The following is a 25,484-nucleotide window of genomic DNA, read 5'->3' on the forward strand; positions in this document are numbered from 1 at the left end:
TCTTTTAAGGCCCCTTCCCAACCCACAGAATTTTATATATAGTTTCATCAGAAACTGTGCCAACATGCCGGCTCTCATAACCAGACCATAATATTAATTCTAGAGACTTCCTCATGTCACATTTTATCTGAAGCTGAAGTTTGGGCATGGCTAAGGCTAACACAATCCGAAGTCAGGAAATTTGTAAATATGTGTAATTCCTTGCAAATAGTCCATCTTATATATATACACAGGAATAGGAATATACACATACATGTATGTGCGTGTGTGTGTGTGTGTGTGTGTATTCCTCCCTTGGAGTTGAAGCTTGTGCCCTTTCCACCTGCATTTCTGATCTAAGTTAGGCAGGGGGCTGCTCTCTGGTCAGCAAGGAAGGGAGATCAAAGAATGGAGGCCGGGCTCTGCCCCTGCAGAAACCCTCCAGTTTGCTGGAGTTGCCGGATTGCATTGCTCCTCCCCGGTGTGCGGCGTGGGCTTCCCCCACCCGAGCGCCCAACAAGTCTTCCTTCTCCAGTCTGCGCGCTGCTGCGCTGAGGCCGAATGAAGCGCAGCACGGTGCTGGCAGCCCGAAGCCCCGAGGCTGGGCTCTGTCTGGGACTGCGCCGTGCCCAGCCTCGGTCCCCTCTCTGTGGGTAGGGATGGTTGAGTCCAGCCTCCACGGCGGCGGCTCCTTGTGCCACTAGCAGCCCGTCTTCTGCGCTCTCCGCCTTTTCTCTCTAGACTGGCTCTCTCCTCCCCCCGCGCCCCCCTCCCCGCATCTCCCACTCGCTGGCTCTCTCTCCAGCTGCCTCCTCTCCAGGTCTCTCCTGGCTGCGCGCGCTCCTCTCCCCGCCTCGCCCCCTCCCGCAGCCTCGCCGCCTTGGTGCCTTCCTGCCCGGCTCGGCCGGCGCTCGTCCCCGGCCCCGGCCCCGCCAGCCCGGGTCTCCGCGCTCGGAGCGGCTCAGCCCTGCAGTGGCTCGGGACCCGATGCTATGAGAGGGAAGCGAGCCGGGCGCCTAGACCTGCAGGAGGCGTCGGATGCGCGGCGGGTCTCGGGACCGGGCTCTCTCTCCGGCTTGCCTTGCCCTCGGGTGATTATTTGGCTCCGCTCATAGCCCTGCCTTCCTCGGAGGAACCATCGGTGTCGCGTGCGTGTGGAGTATCTGCAGACATGACTGCGTGGAGGAGATTCCAGTCGCTGCTCCTGCTTCTCGGGCTGCTGGTGCTGTGCGCGAGGCTCCTCACTGCAGCGAAGGGTAAGACGGCTTGCTCCTGGCCGGGGAGGCGGTCGAGTCCTCGGAGGCCCCGTGTGCGGACGCGAGTGTGCGTTTTGAGGACCGCAGGGTACGGAGTGGCCGCCTCTGCCCGGCGCTGCTCCATCGCCGACGCTCGGGGAACGCGATGCCCGGGAGGGAGCTTCCATCGCGCTCTCCCCAGCCCTCCTGGGCCCCCGCCCCACCCCGCCATTCCTTCCCCCTCTCCTGGGCTCAAAGGAGGTATCTCTTTTTCTCCGCGGTACAGGGTGTCAGGGAGAAAGGAACCCAAGACGAGTTGGGCTGGAACTGTGCTCCGGCGGGGCGGTGTTGCCTCCTCCGAGACGTGGACTCCACGGGTCGGGGTGGCTAAGGGGCAGTTCCCAGGACTTTCTCCCGGACCCGACGCGCCTGGAAAAGCGGCCCGGGTGAAGCCGGCCTGGAAAGTTCGGGCTCTCTACGGGGGTTTTGGTACCAACAGGCAAAGCTCTCCGCTGGCCCGGCCTCCTCGCACCCATACACCCCATTCCTCCTCTCCTCCTTCCCTCTCCAACGTCCTCAGCCAGCGAGGAGTAGCTGCCTCTGGAAGGTGGCCCCCGCTTTCCTCTCCCCCGGACTTCGCTCCTTGCAAGTTGTAAGGTGTTGGCAAGGTGCGTGAAACAGGCTAGGAGTTCTGGACCGGCTTCCAAGTCAGATGCATTCACTGTGGGCGCAGGGGTATCCTCTTTCCACCCTGGTCAGGGGAAGGAGTTTCTCTGGGTGCTTTCTGGGGCTTGGGGTTCTGTGAACTTGGTTTTCTCCCTGAATGAGTTGGGGAATGTTTTATCCTAAGTAGCCTACAGGCTGCGACCTCAAGGCTGGCAATAGCTTGTGCACTTGTCTATTCTCCGGGAAAGAAAATAAGCTCTCTTTTGAGAGAGGGCGAGAGAGAGGGAGAGAGACAGAAACAGAGAGAGAGAAAGAGAATATTGATTGATTTTCACATTGGAAATACCTGCCCCTGTCCTCATTTTTAGCCTCCTTAGATGCTTTCTCTATAGTCAGCACTTGGACAGATATTCCCGGGAAGATGTGTATCTACACAGGGGTTTTCTTTCGTTTCATTTTTAAAGGATGGAGTCCAATCTTATGATTTTTTTTTTAATGGTCACTTGCTTTTTTCCCTACGTAAAATTTCCCCTTCCTCTCTAGATTCTTCCATCTTCTTTTCCACCCATTTCCTTTTCCTCCAGTGGTCCAGATGGAAGAGTGATTGGCAGGGCGAAGGAGGACTGTATCTGGTTCATTAGGAAACTCCAGATCTGCCTGGAGAGCGGGGGAGAGACGTGCCGGCTGGGCTTCCCCTCCCTGCGCTCGTCTCCACGGGGCGTCCAGGGCTCGGTGAGAGCTGACCGCTCAGCACCAGCTCCTCCTCACCCTCATCCACCCTCACAAGGGGGTGTCTGCGGGAATGCGCCCCGAGATCCCGGGGAGTGCAAACGATGGGTCTTAGTCACCCAAGCTTGTGGTCGCTTGGGATTGGGGAGCTTCCTGCAGACGCCGACCCTCTGCCCACCCGCCCGGCTCGGTCCGGATGCCTTGGCCACTGCCGCTGACATTGCTGGCTGCGGAGGCACCGCCGGCTGAGCAGGGCCCGGCTGGCAGCGGCCTCTGGTCAGCACTGGACTGGCTGGGAATTGGAAGGCGAGGCAGCTAAAGTCTAGGGCAAAGAGGGTTGTGCCCTGTGAGGTGTGCAGGGGCGTGTGTGTCGCAGCGGGGAGATGGCAGGAGCCCAAGGGACAGGACCTGGCTTTTTCCAGTCAAGCCCCTGCGTAGAGAGGAAACACCTGCCATGCAACTCCGCAAAACTTCCCGCCCTTTCCCCTGCACTCCAAGCCTATCTGGGCCCGGGGCTTCCTTCTTTTCAAGCAGGCAACTCAGCCTCTGAGCTCACTCTCGGTTCCCCCGAGTTCCGCGCGCTCCGGGCTCCCTTCCCCCGCAATTAACAGAGGTTGCTGCGTGGAGACGGCGGCGGCCCTAGCTCGGCTGCTTAATAATCCGCACACGTGTGTGCCGGGCGGATTCCGCCCCCACGCGGGTGGGCTGCAGCGCTAGGATGAGGCTGAGGCGGAGGCGAGAGGGAGGGTGTGGAGGGGCAGGTAGTGGGCGGGGGCTGCTCTGGCTGCTTCTGGGGTGAACAGGGCAGGGGGTGCAAAGTCCTGGGTGCCTCGGGCCCTGCGGGGCAGTCCCGTGGAAGAGAGCTCCTCTTGGGCGCTGCAGGCCCCAGAACCTGGCTGCAGAAGCCGAGAAGTGGAGCCCAGGGTCCCAGGCCCCTGGCGTGCATGGAGCTGGAGCGGTGCTGTGCGCCAAGTGTGTGCGCGCGATGGGGGTCCAGGACGCTCGGACGCAGCTATCACTCCGCTATTGTGTGGCCCACCCGGCGGTGGGACCGTGGAACTCCTTCATTAACCCCACGGGGACCAAGGGCCGTGTCTCCTCCGCGCTTGCGGGGTCAAGTGCGAGCTCCTGTAGCGGCCTGGGAAGGGGCTGCAGGCAGGAAGGGGGCCGGTGACGCCAGCGCCGGAGTCGCCTTTTGTGCGCTCTGGCTATTGGGGCGGGGTCGCGTTCCCCTTGCCTAGCAAAGCCGGGGTGACCAAGGTCGGGTCTCCCCCGGGGGCGTCGGCGCTGGGCCCCGGGGCTCGGCAGCGCGCTCCAGGGCCGACCGGAGGCGCTTGCGCGCAGCAGGGCTTTCCCGAGGAGGAGCGCTCTGGCGGGAGGGCGCCCGGCCACTGCCGTGGGCAGCTGCGCTGCGCGCGCCCAGGTGGCGGCACCCGCTGTGGCGAAGGCAGGCGCAGAGTTTTTGATGCGTGGGGCATAATTCGTGACCTGTTTGCGGAGTCGTGAGGCTGGAGGCGGTCGCAGTTGAGGTCACTGAAACCCGTTACTGTGGGTACCCGAGTATCAGCTTCAGCTGATGGTGCTGTACTCTTCAATAAAGCGTTGGGGGTATCGAAAATTCACTGGTGATTTCCTTTTTCTTCTTGATTATTAATGGCATCATAAAGGTTGAATCCCAAATGTGCGTTTCTCTTTAAATGCCTTTTTTTCAGGGATCAGGGGAAAAGGAGTAAGGCTGTAAGCATTTTCATCTAGTAAACAGGAATATTAATTCTGTGTGCGCTGGCTCGGATCTGCCCCTTTACCTGGGGCTGATCTACTGGCTGTTTGGACAAAGTTTGCTTCTCAGTTGTTTCTTGCATATGTGCAGCCACGAGAATGCAGGTATTTGCATACAATTACTTACCCAGAAAGTGTCCTAAAGGAGAGCACACACAACACTACTAGCCCAGAGCAGCCTCATTTTGAGAAGCCCGAAAGAGAAAGGTGGAACATTCCTGAAAGGAAGTAATTCAAACATTCCCTTACCCACCCAGCAGAGATGTGAGCACGCACTGCTGGGTTTCCAGAGAAACCCTGGAACTCCACCGCGAGCGGGGTGTACCCTCCCATACCTGCATGGTTTTAGATGAGTTACCTTATTAAAGACTCATGTCACCAAGAAGGATGCTAAGACCTTTAATTTGCTGGTCAAATTCCTTTATGGCAGAGCCGCACCCCATACACTTCCTCCTGATGAAGCCAGGACACTCCTGTGAAGAAGATACTTTCACAGGAAACCCCTAATCCCCATCCAGCAATAAAAAAAAATGGGCCGGATGCCGTGGCTCACGCCTGTAATCTCAGCATTTGGGGAGGCCGAGGTGGGTGGATCACCAGAGGTAAGGAGTTCGAGACCAGCTTGACCAACATAGTGAAACCCCATCTCTACAAAAAGTTCGAAATTAGCTGGGTGTGGTGGCGCATATCTGTAATCCCAGCTATTCAGGAAGTTGAGGCAGGAGAATCCTTTGAACCTGCAAGGTGGAGGTTGCAGTGGGCTGAGATCCTGCCATTGCCCTCCAGCCTGGGCAACAAGAGCGAAACTCCGTCTCAAACAAACACTTAAAATGAAGTTAATATCTCTGTAATTGCTGAGCAGGTCATGTCTTTTTCCTGTTGCATTATCAGGATATTATTATTAATTACTATGACTTCAAATCAGAACTGGTCAGCAGAAAGCTATTCAGTGCTTCTGGAGCACTCATGTCGTTTGGGGTTTTAAGTCCTTGAAAAGGTAAGCAAAAGGGAGGCTTTCTTCGGAAGTGACAGGTTTTGTAAACTTGAATAGCAGGGCAATGAGGTCTCATCAAACAAGTCCAGAGAAGCAAATGGTGGGTAGGGCAGGGTGGTAGAATTCCCCCACGTCTCAAGCATCTCACTGGCAGAGGCCTAGGGAGGAGAGGGAATGGCTATTTTTATATTGGCTTTCAGCTGGCCAATCATGCTTGATAAGAAGACTGCCACAGCCACAGTGCTAAAGCTCCTACAGGCAAAAGCAGCTCCTCCTGGGGGCAATGCTTCCTTACTCTCCAGTTTATTGTGTCAAGCAAACACCGACATAGCTTTGAAAATGTCAAGAAAATGGTTCTGCTTCCTTTAAGAAATAGATAAACAAAGGCTCGGTGGCTGGTTCGTGCTTATAAGCAGACGATACAGCAAACCCAGTGTAGACATTTCTAAGCTGTCACAATGCAAATGGCATATTAAATACTCTCTATTCCGCTGAATTTTAAATGTGCCTCTGGTAATTTTTCTGCTGAGCTCATAGTGAAAATAAGCCATTACAACTTGCATACATGCAATTTAAGCTACATTTTCCCTTTGGCCTTTTGTATGTCTTCTGGTTGAGCTTACTTCCCTCTGTAAGATAACTAAGAAGTTGCATGCGTAGTTGCATATAGTGAATGTCAAGTATGTTTTTTTTTTAACTTAAGTTTTATTTGATCAACTAATAAATCAGAGGAAGATATTTGAGTGAAGGCAGAGATCTTCCACAGTCTACAGTATTTGTATCTTTGGGTTGTATGGGAATATTACAAGCCTGTTGTCTCCTAGGATAGGAAAGTAGGAACTTGGACTGAGAGACCAGCAGTGGTAAACATCAAGTCCAACCAAGTTGACACTGTGGCACAGCCACGATAGCAACCAGGGGCAGAATTTTTTTTTTTTTTGTTTTTTGTTTTTTTTTTACTGTAGTGCTAGCATGGATATGCAACCTGAGCTGAAGAAATAGATGTTTCAGCTCTACTGAAATGAATTAATGCTCAAAGAACTCAACCCTTTTACACTGACCTTCAATTACATGATCATTGTGCTTAGCACACTTGTTGTCCATTCCAGAAGAGCTGATCAGTATAAAAATCAAATAATTGCACTTAGGTATTTATGCCTAAATGCAAGGAAGTAAGTCTTTTCCCTAAGGACTTTAAAATGACCTTAAGTGACCTTTGATTAACCAGTATGTCTGTATTTTGGATGGACTTTAGTCCTTGATACTGAGGTTGGTAAGTAACAGAATTAAAATTCGCTTTACAGGAAAAAGAATAGAAGGACATTGTATAATTGAGCCAGTTGGAATTGACTGATTATAGGGAGCTTTATGGAAATAATGCACACCTTGTTTTTTCCCTGCAGCAGATCAACCTCTTTGGATGCAGAGTGTGAAACACTTCTCTTTTCTGAGCTCAGCTGCAATTTTCTTTAAACCATTTGTATCAACCAGTACTTTCTGGGAGAGGAAAATGCCACCAGTGCTTTAGGGAAGTTGCAGAATCTTTATTTATCCTCAAATATCTTTGTTCTATGGAGATGAGAGATTTCATCATCCATTAGGCACCCTGTCTCGTCCACCAACTCTAATGTGTTGTAAACATTCCACTGAGAAATAACGTTTCAACAAATTAACTTCAGTTAGAGTCAGTGTCACTTTGACCTACGGTGGCAACGTTTATCCCCATCTGAAATTTGCTTGGGGAATGAAAAGAAAAAAGATCATGCAGGCATATTTTTTTTGTTGTTAAAAATAACTTACATATTTTATTTTACTGATACATTTTGCAGATTATTGGTTGGAATCCTGAACTAGTTTTAGCTTGGTAAAAGTTATAAAAGGGAAAGGAATATTTCAGTATTTTCATTCCACCCAAATATACTTGGATCCTTTGATACTTCTATCTTAATGCTCTTAATTTGATACTTGATGCTCATAATTTTAATGTGATTTTGCCTCATCCTTTGTAAAGTGGAGAGTAATGCATATAATACTATGTTTTAAATGCTATCATTGTACTAGACATGAGATCAAGAAAAGCATAAACATGAAGGAGTCAGATTGTTGGCCTCACTTCCCAGTTTTATTCACTGTATTAGGATTCTCTAGAGGGACAGAACAAATAGGATAAATGTATATATAAAGAGGAGTTTATTAAGTATTACTAACTCACAGGATCACAAGGTGAATCCCACAATAGGCTGTCAGCAAAGATGTGGAGCAAGGAAGCCAACAGTGCAGCCTTCAGCCTGTGGCCAAAAGCCCAAGAGCCCCCAGAAAACCACTGGTGTAAGTCCAAGAGTCCAATAGATAAAGAACTTAGAGTCCGATGTTTGAGGGCAAGAAGCATCCAGCACAGGAGAAAGATGAAGACTGGAAGACTCAGCAAGTCTGCTTTATTCTAGCCACGCTGACAGTTGATCAGCTGGTGCCCACCCACATTGAGGGAGGGTCTGCCTCTCCCGGTCCACTGACTCAAATGTTAATCTCTTTTGGCAACATCCTCGTAGACACACCCAGGAACCATACTTTACAACCTTCCATCCAATCAAGTTGACACTCAGTATTTTAAATTATGTAAAATGTCGGCCAGATTCCAGTTCTTTTCATTTTTTACTTTTTGGCTGAATATATTTTGGAGAGCTTCAACCTCAATAAAATTCAAGAAAAACTAATATGATGTGGATATGATAACTACAACTTTTTGTCTGAATTATTCAGATAATTATAAACCATGAACCCTGATGGAATTAAAGCAACTTTGCAAGGCACTGAGCATTTTCCTAAAGTGTTGCAGCAACCCTCTGCTTTCTGTACTGAACATGCCTGTCACCGTTATCATTATAGCTGTCAAAGTTAGGGTGGGCATGACACGCAGTTTTTGAATACTCTGTGTAAACTTTGTGTGCATAAGAATTACTTGTTTCAATCTTGATTCAATGCAGATTCCATGGCTTCTTTTCCAAATGATTCTCAATAAGTGAATTTTGGATGGAGGTAGAAATCTATTTATTTACTACCCACGCCCATCCCAGGTAATTCTGATGCAGAGAATACATATAATCTCACTTAGGGAATGCCACATTGGTTAGTAGATAGTAAAATATGGCTTCTAACTTTGAGATGGTAAAAATGCAATGGATATATTTGCATATGTGTAATACATGATGTATACTATATGCATTTATCTGTATATAAACATTATATATTATATATTTTAAATATAGATAGAGTCTATCGATCTGTCATCTCTCTACCTTCCTTTCAATAAAAGTGATCAAAATCTAATAATGTTTTCACTAATCCTTCACAAACAAATTAGCTCACACTGATTTCATGAAGAATATACCACACTATGAAATTGTGCAATTAATTCAGAAGAATTTCTTCCTTATCAGTGCCTCTGTTATCAGTATTCATCATTCAATGCTGTTTAATCTGCTTTTTTTAAAAAAATAGTTTTACAACAAAGCAGAGGTTCAAGCTCCTTCTCCATAATGTTTATATTATGGGGAGACTTCAGGGATAATTATGCTCTTTCATATAAAAATACTGTTCGAGTGGATTACTTTTTTCTTTTACTGTTTAGTATACTCTGATATCATTAGTGTTATATAAGAAAGGGCTGAATGTTAGATTAAAATTTGAATTATTTGGAGAGTGATCTCTAATGAATGAAAAAACTTTGAAATTAATTATAAATCGTAGGCAGTCATTTTCAAGATGCCTGAAGAATGCCTATGCCTCTATTTAGAGATACTTTTTCCTCCTCTTCTTTTTTAACGGAAAGTGTTTTCATTGATCTCTAACAAATGAGTAATTTTCTTCTACCTGAAGTTGATATTCCTGTAAAGGATGTGGGGGACTCTCATCATTTCCCTTTCTATAAAATTACACCTCTTTGATAATGAGTTACATAACTGTGGTTCCTAAAATCTTGCCTGGTGGCGCTCTGAGTAAATTTTCACTTCCTGTGAAAATGGTGGATTCCACTGAACTTAGAGATCTTCACTTTTATCTCAAAGGATGGGCCTTATGAATGTTCAAAGTCCATCAACAATTTTAGTCACCACATTTCAAACTATGCCTTTTATTTGGTAGGAAAGTAGTGTACTTTGATGTATAATACAGCTGGGATAGTTGAGCATTGCAGAGTATGATCGGCACTTCACAAAAAGAAGAGAGACCTTGGCAAACTAAGAAGGGTCACGTTTTTACAAGAAATTAACTGAATTCATCAGACAATTTCTGCACACTCCAAATGTCTTGCATTTCTTGTTGTGTCTCTTTCCCCCTTTCTTTATAAAATAGAATTACTGTGGACAATGTCAGACCAATCCATCTGTGAGGGTATTTTGTTGTTGTCTTATGGTTTCAGCTATATTCATGAGGTTACATTTCACTTGTTCAACATCCATGCTCCATTTTACATGGAAGCAATACAGATTTTAAATATCATGCTCAATACTTTAAAAAATATAAATAATATCAAGGGAAATTCAGGTGAGAGCAGTCATCTTGTTACTGTTAGGTGGAATTAGTTTTATTGATTAATGTGATCTGGGTAGAACTACTGTCGTTTAGGGATGATATACACATTTTTAGTCTGATATGATCCTTAACAATGATGACTGGGGATAGGAAGAGAATTGGGAAGACTTGTCTCTTAAAAAGGATTATAGTCATAATTTTGCTCACTTAAAGAATTATGGCATGTGCCAAACAGAATCACTCAATTCAGTCTAACTGTAATACATGAGTCCTTCCTATTCACCTACATCATATTTTTTTAAAAAATTTTATTTTAAGTTCCAGGGTAGATGTAAAGGATATGAAGTTTTGTTACATAGGGGGTTATTGTACCAACTATATCGTTACCAAGGTACCAAGCCTAGTATCCATTAGTTACTTTTCCTAATCCTCTCCCTCCTCCCACCCTCCACCCTCCGACAGTCTCCAGTGTGTGTTGTTCCCCTCTACGTGTCCATGTGTTCTCATCATTTAGCTCCCACTTATAAGTGAGAAAACGTGGTATTTGGTTTTCTGTTCCTGGATTAGTTTGATAAGGATAATGGCCTCCAGCTCCATCCATGTCCCTGCAAAGGACATGATCTTGTTCTTTCTTATGGCTGCATAGTATTCCATGGCTACATCACATTTTTAACAAAGAAGTTGAATCTCTGAGTGCTTTCTAGGAGTTTCCGTTTTGACTTCAGAAGAACACTAAAGTCACATAATTTGTATTTATTCAAATATTAGGCTGTGTGATAGAGACATTAATGTCAGGTACCTACTGGAAATTCCACTGGAAGTTGAAAGTTTATAGAACCTCAAAGTGTCGTCGGTGGAGCCTGCTTAGGCTCTTGACTCCACTGCATGAAAGAAGTTCATTGCAAAACAAAAGTGTGGGCTGAAAGCTGGGTCATGGTGGACTGCTTGAGAATTAGACAGCCCTGTCTCATGCTGGGGAAATTCCCTTTATGGGCAGTTTATACAATTATTCATAAGAAGGCGGAGATGGGCATTGCAATGAACCATGTGACCGGTAGTCTTCCGGGTACACATGTGCCACTGCTCTGCATGCTAGCACATACATCACACGGCTCACTAGCCTCTGAGATCTCCAGCCAGGGGTGTGTTTTTTACTAGTCCAGGGAGAACAGGTCAGCCCAAGGACACTAAGCATGGGTTTCTGTGCTGGCGAGAATCTGGGGGTCTTCCCTTCTGCTGTTCATCCTCCTTGCTGCAGGATCTTCCACCCACATAGAAGTGGATGTGGTTTGTACCCAGTCAAGTGGTTTGTTCTCTCCATCTGTCTGGCAAGTTCATTCCCCTTTACAAAAGGCTATGACCACTCTAATCTATTTCAAAAGAATGCAGGAGGAAGGGAATAGGAACAACATCATGAACTGAAGATGAGGATGTTGAGGAGAAGCAGCCGGAGAGCAGCCAAGAAAACTTTGTGTTTTTTGATAGCTCAGTGAGGGCCAGTTGAAATGTCAAGCATGGAAATGATCCTAAAAACACTGATGCTCAGGGTCACCTTTCTCAGACATTGATTCATTGCTCCTTAAAGCTGAAGGTTGGATGTGAAGGTACACTACTATCATGGGACTAGTCCCTGAAATATGCAAATTTATATGCAACTTACATTAGGCCTTGCTCCTTTCTACTGTCATACAGCCAAGGGATCACACCTTTGCTTGAACATCATCTACTTATTGGAAGCTAAAACATTAGACATTTTTAAACATTTTTCCCTGCAAGTCCTGTGATGGTTATTCTTGCTGTTCTGGAGATTTTCTAATGACCTCCAGTATGTCATACCAACAGGACACTGAGTGTGGAAAGAAAAGCAGTTTGTGATTTACTGGCCATGGATCTTGTTTTCTTAAGTACTGTACATGCTTTTCTCTGTTGGGTACAGCATCTCTCTCCTAAACTGACTTTCAAAGTCCTCCATAATCAGTCATTTCAAATCTGCCCTTGTGACTTCCAATTCAGCCAGGCCAGGTACACCCTAACTATACCTGCAGTTTTCTCACCATTGAGGAGTTTTCCATTTCACCTCATCCACCACACCTTTGAACTTTGTTTCCATACATCTCAAGCCCACCCATCTTTGAGTCCACTTCTAGTTCTCTCTATCATACGTTGATCACCCAATCTCTCCTTGATCTAATTCTTTTGTCAGTTACTTTGTTTAAAAATTATTGGTCATCATGTAGGAAACTGTAGGTTTAGGGTCCTTTAAAAAAATGTTGTTCTTCCCCATCTCTACCAAAAATACAAAAAAAAAAATTAGCTGAGTGTGGTGGTAGGCACCCATAATTCCAGCTACATGGGAGACTGAGGCAGGAGAATCGCTTGAACCCTAGAGGCGGAGGTTGCAGTGAGTTGAGATTGTGCCACTGCCCTCCAGCCTGGGTGATGCGAGTGAAACTCCATCTCAAAAAAAAAAAAAATGTTATTCTTGTTTGCTGATTTTTCACTCATTTGTTTGCATTGTTTTGACCTCATAAATCTGAAAGTCCTGGAGAATTGAAGGGCACTCTTGCAAGTATCCAAGCGTCATTCTGGTTTCTTACACATTCACTGTTTCTTTACTAAACAAACAAATGTTCTCAGTCTATGTAATATACTTGATTCTAGCCATTATTTTTAGTGACTTCAGATTAATGTATCATCAACATTTTGTGAAAACACTCATTGAAGAGTTGACCTAGGGAAGGTATTGGTAAAGATTTCTTCCAGTCACTGTGCCTGCTTATTTACTCACATACTGAGACTAGAACTTGTCAAAATAATTAGCTTTGAAACTCCATATTCAAGATATTATTTTGCCATGCTTATTTGATTCAATTGTGTTTCTTTTTTTGACTGTTTTTCTTTGTATGCCAAGTAAGTTATCTGAGAAGTTTGCATTTTTTTTCTTCTGGTGACAATAATTTAATAATATTAGAGCTTGTTCAGCAGATACACCAGCCTTCAATTGTCATTTTGATCTTCATGACTATTTTATCTCTCCGCTTTTTAATTTTAAAGAATTACATTAGAGGATTATGGAACAAAGAGGAGCTAATCAGTCTCTTTCTTTTACAACTGCAATTACAAAATTACCTTTCCAGCATTCTTTGCTGGCAACAAGAAACATGGAAGGGGCATGTTGTCAGGGTGTTGAAAAGACGAGGCTTCTACCGAACTGAAAGTATAAAAAGTATAGCCAAGTCGAACTTTGGGGTATGATTTATATCTCCTAGAAAATGTGTTTTTCCTTCAATTTTTATGATGGATGGACAATAATAAGTCTTTTAAAAAGAGTTCATATAAAAATACAAGAAGTGTTATATGACAAGTTGAAGGGACTATCATTTCTTCTTACCTTTTATATTTTAAGAATAGAAACTATGAGGAAGAAAAAAGTATCTAAGTTAAAGATGTGGTAAAAAGTACCTAAGTTAAAGATCTTTATTAAAATGAACTTAATAAAGCTCATTTATTATAGCTTTAAAATCAGAATAAGAGATTTGAGCCACTTTTTAATGCCTTTAGTGACAATACTCATTCTTTGTCTCCAAATGAGGGAGACAGACAGAAAGCCAACAGTATTTGTAGCAAGATAATTTTATAGCGTTCTCTGTTACCCAGGTTTATCCTCTCCGCAGGACCAGATGCCATCAAGAACAACTCAAGAGCTAGAAAACAGAGCTAAATAGAAGGACAGATTGGGGGAGCAGTCTTCCATTCCAATACTTTTTGTATTAGCTAACTACTGTGCTGTAACATTATTATCGCAAACCTAACAGCTTCGAACAACACACATGCATTATCTTACAGTTTCTGTGGGTCAGGGGTCTGTGCTTGGCTTGGCAGCTTGGCTGGGTCTCTGCTTAAGGTCTCACAAAGCTGCAATCAAGTCTTGGCTGGGACTTCCTTGCCGCCTGAGGCTCAACTGGGGTAGAATTCGTTTCTAAGATAGTTGGACAGTTGGCAGAATTCAGTCCCTTGCAGGTGTAGGAATGAGGCATTAAGTTTTTGGCTGGCTTTCGGCCAGAGTTTACCATCAGTTCCTGGGGGCCACACACAGTTGTCACCTGGGACTTCCTAGCATGGCTCAAGCCAGGTTAGGAGTGGGGTTGGGGGAGAGAGAGGAGGTGAGAGGGAGACTCCATAGTTGGGTGCTACAATTTCACATGTAATCACATAGTCCTGTACACATAATCACGTGTAGCCTATCGCTGTCAGTTTACTGTGCTGGTTGAAAGCAAGCCACGGGTCCTGCCCACTCTCAAGGAGAAAAGGATCCCTAGAGCATGGACATCAGCAGGTGGGGGTGCCGTGTGGGCTCCCTAAGAGTCTGTTCACCACACTGTTCTAGAAAAATAATATAAAAAGATCATCTCACAATCGGTCAGCAAAGAACTTAGGAACCATTAAGTATAAATAGGTATTTTATAGGAAGAACAAACATAAATAATAAATGTAGGAAAAGATTCCGAAGTGTGTAATTGATTGAAACCAGTGCATTAAACATTGTCATTTTTCCCCAGTGCATTGTGAAACTCTAACTGATGATATCAAGTTTTGGTTGTGCACAGAGAAGACACTCCCTTATACTCTTGTTGGATATCTAGAACAATGAGGGGAGGGGATAATTCGGCCTTATCAGTCATATTCCAAATTATCGGATGTTTCGATCCAGAGAGTTAATACATCCTGCTGCAACAGGGACTTACTCACTATAGCCCCCTCTCTCATACTGAAAAGTTGGACAGAGCTTAAATGTTTACCATCCCAAAATGGCCAAATAGATTGTTGTATGACACACTGTACTGCTCTCATGAATGTGTTTCCATGGCAAAGTATTGAGTTGAACATTTCAAATAATATCTATATTTTGATCCCATTTTCAGGTACAGAAAAGGCAGACTATTTCTATACACATGGGAAATATCTCAAAAGATGCACGCATCATGGTGTCATGCTTAAATCTTGTTTGGTTTCTTCGAATAACTATGTCAACCTTCTCTAAGTAAAATAATAACTGTTAAATTTAAAAAAACTGAAAAGGATAAGTTGCTCTTACTAGTCCACATTGTTGGGCAAAGTAGAGATAGATAATAAGATTTTTTTTTTTTTTTCCGAGAAAGAGTCTCACGTTGTCACTCAGGCTGGAGTGCAGTGGTGCGATCTTGGCTCACTGCAGCCTCGACCTCCTGGGATCAAGCGAGCCTTCCGTGTCAGCCCCCCAAGTAGCTGGGACTACAGGCCCATGCCACCATACCCAGCTCATTTTGTGTAGTGTTTTTTTCAGAGACAGGGTCTTGTCCTGTTGCGCATGTTGGTCTTGAACTCCTGATCTTAAGTGATCCACCCACCTCAGCCTCCCAAAGTGCTCGGAGTACAGGCATGAGCCACCACGCCTGGCTAGATAAGATTTTTGAATTCAAAGTGATCTTCCAGTTCATAAATTCAAGTCTCTCATTTATGTTTGTCCAGAGGAGTTCAATATCTCACCCAAAAGGCAGAGCTCAGTCTAAGGAATTCTCTTTTCATTTTACAGTGTTGCTCCCAGGAGGCCCACAGGCCTCTTGAAAGCCTCCTTGCCTGACAAATTCCTTCCTTCCCCACACACCAGACCAGACCTGCCTCTCCATCTCACCCCACCTCCATTGTTGCTTTGCTGGGGCTCTAAGTGCAACCGAAGCACTGATTCTCTCCCGATCTAATAGGCACACAGCCCTTGTGGCTATACTCTGGGAAGAGCAGCATGCTAGGAAAGTTCTGGACTTAAACCTAAGATTATCCAGGCAGCTGGAGAAGCACGGTTTCCAACCTCGAAGGTCAGGAGATGGCTGAGAGCCGTCACTGGTGCCACAGAACCCTCAGTGGGTGCATGTTACAGGGTTTTATTGCTTTGTTAAATATGAAATGATGATAATTTATTTGAGGTGAAAAACACATGGTTGTGATAACATTGTGTTATATTAACTAGTTAATACGTTTTATATCAATATGATTTGATCTGTATATTTGTCACTACAGAATATTTAATTCTGAATAACTAAACACATTTTCACCACACCAACATATTTTGTGAGGACTGCTCATATTAGCACAATTAGACAATTGCATTTTTAGATTTCTTAATGATTTAAATAAATTTAAGAACAAAATGATTTCAAAAAAGTGAAAACTAGCTCCTTTAGGTAGACAGTGAGTATCTTATGATAGAAATAATTTCCCTTAGTTTTCACATACTCAGGGGTTCTAAAGGTACCTTTGACGGTGTCTGCTATAGAGCTAAGGAAGCCCGAGTTCTGTCTCCTCTCCTCCTCACAGTGTGTGGCCTTGGAAAATATTAAACTTCCTGACACTCGGTTTCCTTGTCTTTACAAAGGGAATGTCAACTGTGCTCAATATCATAAGGATTACATGAAGAAACACATGTAAAAAGCATAGAACCATGCATGGCTTTTACTAAGCTTAAATAAATGTGAGCGGCTATTTTATTACAGCAACTAAAAAAAAATTAGACTCTCAGTTCTATGAGATGTGTCCTCCAAGTTCATCGTTTGAACTTGTACCTGAAATTTAGCTTGAGTACGATGAAAGACTCCGTAGAGTCAGGGAGAAAAGACATGTTTTAACGTCATTTAACACCATGAAGGCCTGGGAATTTGAAGTGACTATGAAAAGAACAATGAGAGGAAATAATAGAAAATTTCGCTCTTCAAAGTAGATTTTTAAAGTTTGCTACTACTTTCTCCAGAGTTAGTTTTTCTAAAGATCCTGATGTCTTGGTGCTGACTGTTCCCAATAGCTCTGTCACCCCGGCTGGAGTGGCACGATCTTGGCTCACTGCAACCTCCACCTCCCGGGTTCAAGAGCTTCTCCTGCCTCAGCCTCCCAAGTAGCTGGGATTACAGGCACCTGCCACCATGCACAGCTAATTTTCGTATTGTTAGTAGAGATGAGGTTTCACCATGTTGGCCAGGCTGGTCTTGAACTACTGACCTCAAGTGATACACTCCCCTCGGCCTCCCGAAGTGCCGGGATTACAGGCGTGAGCCACTGTATCTGGCCCATATATTTTTCTAACTGCTTAGTTTTGTTCAAAAAAGCATTTGAGGCTACTTTTGAGTGTTTTAAATGGTGTGAGTTCCCAATGAAGCCATTTGAAAAACATAATTTAGTTATTTACTTGGCAATATAGTAAATCTGTTACCTTTCTGAAAGTGAGGAGCAGTTAGTGAAATCAGAGATGCTGGGTTTATTGAAATCTTTAAAATAAGTAGGGTCCAATACATTGACTTAAACATACCCTCCACACAAACTAAACATGGAGGGCTCAATAATGTTAAGACAGCCAGTGTGATCTGGCTTTTTCCTTCCGGCTTAAGATTCCAAGTTTAGTGTGTCCTGACTCAAATTAGAGGGATCCTTGAGTTGAAAAAGCTGCTGTACCTCCACCTGCCTGTTCCCCCTTTGCAATGGTATCTTAAAAGGTAGGGTCTCTATCTGTGAGATCTCAAGTTATAATATAAAAATAAATCCGAAATTATGACGTTAAAATTAGATGTTTCTTCCAGGGCCACGTGACTGAGACCTTTGGAATAGGCTACCTAGAACTCAAGTGGCCGTGATCGACATACATACTACTCAAAGTCAGGTACGCTGAGTCTGGCTGTGAAAGTGAATGTGTATCTCTCACACCAATTATGGCCAAGCACACATCAACAGGGAAACTGTAAATACAACACCTGTGCAGGACCCTCAGCAACGAACGGCTTGTGAGGTCTTGGGTATTGGATACTCTTTGACTGTGTGAATGAATCAGTTGATTGAGTATTAATGATGGCTCTTCTTCCACTGTGCTTAGTCTATTCCTATCAGGCCAGCCCTATATTTATTCAGTAAAGGCGCTGCGGCATGCTGAATGTCTTTCAATCGCAGGGCATTCATCTCCAGCAGGTGAACCTGGTTAGTGACTTAGTTTTCAAATGCGATCTCCTTAGGAGGCGCTCATTTAACAATTTTATCAACAAGTGAGACAGCTGGGTCTGCACGTGGGGTAAGGCAGCAGCTGTGAGTGGGTGCGTGTTCAGGAGAGTGATTTCACTGAGATCCACCCAAAGGCGGGCTGGAGCCGGTCACGGTGCACTTTGCTCCCTCTCAAAGGGAGCTCTGTGAATTTAAGTTTTCATGCCAATGTGAAGAAAGCCCAGAAGAGAGGAGACCTTTCCCAGTATGCATGAGTCCGTGGACATGCACCCGCCCGTCACACAAGACAGTCTCCACCAGCTTGAAATCCTTTCAACCTGTGCCGTGGGGAAAGCTGCTCAATGGGCCTGGGGTAAGTGGTGCTGCGTGTTCAATCAAGGTTAGAAGGGCATATAACCCTTCTTGCCTTATTTCAGGGAGTAGAATGTTAAATTCCACTCTTATCTTTGCAGAAAGAGTTTTGCTCTCACTTGATTTTTATTGAAGGAGATATGTATTCAATTAAATATAAATTAATATAGACAGAAAATAGTTAAGGAAAAGTACAAAACAAATGATCAATACCGTAGGAACATTTTAAGGCCAGCAATTGATATAAATGTGCTCCATCTTGAGAGAAACACCAATATAACTGTTGATACTAAAAGCTGTATAAAAATGAGCACTTTGCCAACACTTAATATGGTCAGTTCGAGTACACACGGGAGACATCTGACAAATTGCACTATTAGGAGAGAAAGACAACAGCATCTGCCCTCATTCCACTGCTTCAGAACACAGTTGATTCTCTGAAGGATTTTCTTTATGTTTATAGCTGACCAGCAATGGCCCTCTGTATTTCTTTAAGCACAGTTGCCCTAAAGTGGCACTTACTTAAATGAATATTTAATAAAAACATCAGTGAGAGGAAGTGATGCATCATATACCTACCATATCACATTTACTTCGAAAGTGAAGCTCATTTCCAACAAGGACATGCTGGACATGGCACGGGGTGTATTAAAACAAATACAAATGCTGGAGTAAAATACCTTCTCATCCTGTTTAGGGTGGACAAGGGTCGTAGCGAATGAGTTTAAACACACGATGGGCTTGTCTTTAAGCTGTTTATAAATTGTTGCCTTATTTTGGACATACTAAAATCAGTCCCAATAATTTTGTAAGTACTGAATTTTAGGCATGCTACAGAGGTAAGGATAAAAAACAATGTAATATAGGAGCATCATGAAGTCAGTTTTTGCATTTTTATCAAAATTTAAGAACAAACTTTCTTTACATTTTAAAATGCCTTCGTTAATTGAATGTAATATGTAAATAAAGATAATTATGTTAAGATGTAGCAAAAGAAACAGAAGGAACAGCTGCAACTTCTGAGGTAGCTACTCCATATATTTGTAAATCAATTATTACTTGTTACACAGGTGTATTGCTTAACTCAGAGGTTTGGGATACAAATCATCTTGTCACCCAGGTAGTGAGTTAGGGTCCAACAGGTGGTTTTTCAGCCCTTGTCTCTCTGCTGCCTCTAGTATTCTCCCGAGTCTGTTCTTCCCTTATGTCCATATTTATCCAATGTTTAGGCCCCAGTAGTAAGTGAGAACATGTGTCAACCAATTATTGACACTTATGTTTAAGAAATTATTACCTGCAAGTAAACAAAAGCTCCAGTCCAAACCAGAAAGGCATGAATATCTGAATATCTGTTGTCCAACTATTTCTTTTTCAAGCAGATTTTCTCATAGTAAATAAAATTATGTTTTATCACATATGGCTGACGTGAGCAACGTAGGAAATACTATTTATTCCTCTCTGATTGGCTTATCTCAGAGTGCTGAGTTCCATAAGTGGTATCTGCTGGGTTTTGTTGTATTCAAAAAAAAACCAAAAAACAAAAAACAAAAAAAAAACTGTATACACCATTCATGACTCTTCCACAGCTGGTCATAGTGGTTATTATGGAAACAGTTGGCCATGTCTTCATTGACACAGCACATCAGATGAAACTCTGAGGAGCTCGCAATGGTAATAGCCCTTTGCTTACTTCCTGAATTACCATTACCTCACTTGAGAGTAACACGTGTTCTGTTCAGACGCCGTACTTGGACCTGGAGCCTACAGGGTGGGGTTTCTAGTCCAAACTCCACTGTATTCCAGTTTTGGGACATTCCTGGGCTTCAGTTCCTTCATCTGAAAAATAAGTGATTTGTTCTTTCGCTTTCAGCCCTGACATAATTTGACTTCTATTTTTAGTGGCTATCTGATCGGTCAATACATACTTAGAAGGTTAAAGTAAAGTAGCCCACATTCAATAAGGCCGCTTCCAGCCAGGAAGTAAAAGGAATACCTGTTGTATGTGCAATTATTCTTTTTCTTTTCTTATTGCTAATGCATTTAACTCAATAATCTACAGTCACTCTTCAAATGATACACAGCAGATATTCCCTTTAGTTAGCGTAAGTTGAAATTAATTATCCTTTGAGACTTTTTTCTGGTATTTTCATAACCTTGAAAATAAAAGTCACCCTGGTGAATTAAAAACAGTAGGAGCTTGGTTCTCTCTTAATTCACTGGAACCACTAGGTCACATTGATTATCTTTCTTATGTGTACCTAGCCCTTCTTGGTAGATAAATGCTTATTGCAGCTTTTGGGGAGAAACCTCCTTCCCCAGTCTGTGCTAGATGTGAATGCCTTCTAGTACAGCTGCACAAAAAAAAATCCATTTTCTGACAGACTATCATATATAAAATTTGGACTTGAATCTATTGTCGAATAATTCTTTGTCTCTCTTTTGAAACCCCAGTATATCAACATTAACCATCATAGTTTGTGTGAAAGTTGATACAGTTACAACATAGTTACAATACTTAATCGCATACATCATCATTGGGAGACAGCTCAATACTGTATTTTATCATCTCATATTTTCCTGATGAAGATTTGAGGCTCAAAAAATCACCTTCTAGTCAGATGCTGTGGATTGCAGAGCAAAGACCAAAGTCGTTATCCTTCAACATCTGTCTCACTCTTAGGTCTCTGAGGCTAATCATTGTTTCTACATGCCTTCCAGCTGCATACTCTTGCTACCATATACAGAATTTAAAATATATATATATGTTGACGTTTGTTATACAATAAAATGTCGACTCCCATCTTTTTCCAAAGGTTGTATGCATTGAACTAACTCTCACGTTATCATGTTAAAAATAATTTTCCTGTAATGATCACTCGCCATCAACATGTAGTGATTTATATACAGCCTATGTCTCCTAAAATTCTGTCAAAAATTCAAATATATCTTGACTCCAAATATAAATGTCGGAGATAATCAAGGGAACCTTTTAATATTGCAGCTAAGTGCTAACTGCCATGTGAAACATTGTGAGACTGTGCTCTTCAAAAATAAAATCTTGCGCCTGTAATCCCAGCAGTTTGGGAGGCCGAGGCAGGTGGATCACTTGAGGTCAGGAGTTCAAGACCAGTCTGGCCAACATGGTGAAATCCTGTCTCTGCTAAAAATAAAAAAAAAAAAAAAATTAGCGGATGTAGTGACATGCGCCTGTAATCGCAGCTACTTGGGAGACTGAAGCAGAAGAATCACTTGAGCCCGGGAGGTGGAGGTTGCAGTGAGCCAAGATCGCACCACTACACTCCAGCCTGGGCAACAGAGTGAGACTCTGTCTCAAAATTAATAAATACACGCAGTGAACCAAGATCACACCACTACACTCCAGCCTGGGCAACAGAGTGAGACTCTGTCTCAAAATTAATAAATACATGCAGTGAGCCAAGATCACACCACTACACTCCAGCCTGGGCAACAGAGTGAGACTCTGTCCCAAAATAAATAAATAAATACACACAGTGAGCCAAGATCACACCACTACACTCCAGCCTGAGCAAGAGAGTGAGACTCTGTCTCAAAATAAATGAATGCATGCAGTGAGCCAAGATCACACCACTACACTCCAGCCTGAGCAAGAGAGTGAGACTGTCTCTCTGTCTCAAAATAAATAAATACACACAGTGAGCCAAGATCACACCACTACACTCCAGCCTGGGCAACAGAGTGAGACTCTGTCTCTCTGTCTCAAAATAAATAAATACACACAGTGAGCCAAGATCACACCACTACACTCCAGCCTGAGCGAGAGAGTGAGACTCTGTCTCAAAATAAATAAATACATAAAAATAAATAAAACCATTTCCAGAGAGGCTAATCTAAAACTTCCTTGCTTTGCAGTTTGGATGGCTTGTTATTAAATGATTTTGCTTTTTAAAAATTACTTTTCCTTTTTATTCCAAGAAACAAACAGACTTTGGAGAAAAATGTTTTCCACCACGTGTGATTGTGTTGGATTTGTTATGTTGATATGAAAGGAATAACAGGTTTTCCTATACCCATACTCAGTTCAGGAAAAGCTAAGCTATTACATAAAATTCAAAGTTTCCCTTTTACATCTTTAGGTGAATAAAAAATAAATAAATGCATATCAGCAAGTCTATTATCACAACATAAGCCTTGAAGAGCTCTGCTCATGGTCAGGATAATGAATTGGTTTTATTCTTGGATACAGTGTACTTAATGGCATTTGGAAGATTTGTAGAGATATGAAATTAGAGAACACTTTAAGTCAATTTTAGGTTTGATTGCAGAGATGTTTTTGAGTCTTTACTACATTGAGCTAAAGTAAACTCTGTAGGATTCTATGGAATTCAACAAAGTTTCTATGGTATTATTTTTTATTTTATCAAATGAAAATGTATAATTTAAGAGCCAGAAAATGTTCTAAAACCCACACTGGGGAAAGTAATGCTTCAGTACAAGCAAATAGCATTTATAAGTAAATTTCATATACATTACTGAAATGATTTCAAATGTTTATTCAGTGAACTGTATTGACTTCGCCTATAAGTCAAGACCTTTGGAGTTATCATGGACCTAAAATGAATGAGATAAAGTCCTTGCCCTCGGGCATTTTAAATTCCAAGAAAATGCTTTCTCTCAATGATGGGAATAACCAAAAAGGCACTAAAAAGTGATAAAGTATTCTGCAAGTTATTGGATAATTAAAGAAAATAATGCATATTTCTTGGCATATTTTATATTTAATACCTATACAGTAGCATGAGTTTCCTTTGGTTGCCCAAGCACTCTTATAATTGAGGTTCTATGTATTATTTTACCTTCTTTACTACATCTTTGAAAATATACAAAATATAAAACAATGGAATCAAATCACAACAAGTCCCAAGAGATTTTTAATTTTTAAAATGACAGCTATGCTGAAGAGTTAACTTACAGTATTTTCAAGAGTACTCTCCACAAGGTAGGTCCCAGTACCTTTGCTCATTTAGCAGGTAATTATGCAGTTTCACTTCGTTCCAGATACTGGGCAACATTGAGGAGATAACAAGACAACGCCTAGCTCCTCACTTCATGATGCCTGTCATTTAGATAGCTGGAAAATGTGCTTGTAATCTTGCAATCTCAGAAATAATATTTCTTACCTAACACAACACTTTTAAATTCAGGGTTGTTGAAAGAAAGTCAACGATTTGTCTTTGAATATTGTTTAGTGTGTGTATTAGTTCATTTTCATACTGCTATAAAGAACTGCCCGAGATGGGATAATTTAGAAAGGAAAGAGACTTAATTGACTCACAGTTCTCCATGACTGGGAGGCTTCAGGAACTGACAATCATGGCAGAAGGTGAAGGGGAAGCCAGGCACCTTCTTCACAAGGTGGCAGGAAGGAGAATGAACACAGGAAGAAATACCAAACACTTATAAAACCATTAAATCTCACGAGAATCCATTTGCTATCATGAGAATGGCACGGGAGGAACTGCCCCCATGATTCAATGACCGGTACTGGGGCTCTCCCTTGACATTTGGGGATTATCGGGAGTAGGGGATTATGATTCGAGATGAGATTTTGGGTGGGGACAGAGCCAAACCATATCAGTGTCCTACTCCAGGGTTTTGTGACTCTTTTAGGAGAGAAAAATTTCCGCCTGTGTGTGCTAAGCCTAAAGTCTTTGCTTCTATAACTTCTACTTGTGTGGTCTCATTTCTACCTACAGGAGCAGTGTATAATGATACTACTCTTTCTCTTGTCAGATAGGCTTGAACATACTTGAAAACAGATATGACATCTCTTACTTCTTCAGCTTGGCTTTTTCCCTCAACTTCTTTAAGACTCTTAAATTCGTGGTTGCTCCTTTGAAGATAAATGTTGATCACTAACAGCTGTTTATTACCATTCAAATGCATGATGTTTGTTCCCAATGAATTTATTTTCTAGAAAATGTCCTAAGTCATCACATACTACTATTTCTGAGCTAAAAGGGGATTACACTCCATTTCTTCCTGAATTAAAATTAATGAGACAAATCAGCTTATCTTTAAATTCTACATTTCTACTTATAATAATGAAAATTACATTAATTTTAGAGGAATTAGGACATAAAAATGGTAATATTTATATAAAGAATGTGGTCATAGAAACAAATTACATATATATATTTCAAAATAGTTCTCAGTCATATGTGTGCAAGGAAGTAAGAATAATACTATAAATTTTGTATGCATGCATTTGCAATTAGAAATCATAGTCTTTGAATGTGTGATAAACATAGCCTACTGCTAAATACATTTCTGGCTTAAAACTCAAATTATGTCAGACAAAAATAAATCCTTCATCCTTTCCTTAGTTTTATAATAATTATGGCAAATACCACCTGTTTGCCAACTTTCAGAAGGTTAGAATTAATGGAAACTTGAATTATTATGGCATTAGAGAAAAGAGTTTCTTCTAAACGTTTCTTTATAAATATTTTCTTTTTACCATAGAGTTGTTGAGATTATTTTTTAGTATCAGAGTTAATTCATGATTTAAGCATGAATGTGTAGAAAATCCATGTTGAGAGCATTTATAAGAGGCTTATGTAAAAATAATTTTTAACCACTCTATCAACTTATAGGTACTGGATATCATTCAATCTTATTTTTTAAAAATAAGATATTTTGTCATTTTTATATCAGCATATGCTTAGTTTTTGAGTTCAAAAAGTATAGATTATGAGAATTGGAAGGAACCTGGGGGTTCAGATTGTTTGAAGTCTTAATTTGGTATATGAAAAAAATAAGATCCAGAAAAAATATCACAGACATAGTTAAGACCAAAGTTAGTTAAGACTAAGTCGCTTCTTACCCTGGAATAACTAGATTTTTCTCGACACAGGAACATAAATAACACTCTTCTTATTCTTCTGTAAACATACTGATACCATATGTTAACAAGGAACTGTAAAGTAAATCCAACCTTTATTACATAAAATGCACTTCGTTACTTTCCTTTGTTAATAAAATATTGAAAAAACTTTCAAAATGTACCATACTTTGATTTGGATGACTAGAGCTGGGGTATTACCTAGGTTTCAGATTCTGTAGTTGGAAAATTAAGACTCTTCTTTGGTTTTATCAAAAAAAGAACCACAGCAGGCAACTTGCCCTTTCAGAATCCATGTCTTGAGTTAAGACAGCATTTGTCAGGC

General features: G+C 42.3%; 1 protein-coding gene across 1 annotated transcript in view; it reads left to right on the forward strand.

The window, feature by feature from the left end:
* The first annotated feature begins 537 nt into the window (after positions 1 to 537).
* CSMD1 (CUB and Sushi multiple domains 1) overlaps positions 538 to 25,484 on the forward strand; it is a 2,061,182-nt gene continuing 2,036,235 nt past the window's right edge. Inside the window, exon 1 of the mRNA XM_025393463.1 lies at positions 538 to 1,235. Within this exon, the coding sequence (XP_025249248.1) occupies positions 1,151 to 1,235 (85 nt within the window). The 5' untranslated portion in view covers positions 538 to 1,150. The remainder of the gene's footprint in view (positions 1,236 to 25,484) is intronic.

Source organism: Theropithecus gelada, chromosome 8 (assembly GCF_003255815.1).
Source record: "Theropithecus gelada isolate Dixy chromosome 8, Tgel_1.0, whole genome shotgun sequence".
NCBI classification, from domain to species: domain Eukaryota; kingdom Metazoa; phylum Chordata; class Mammalia; order Primates; family Cercopithecidae; genus Theropithecus; species Theropithecus gelada.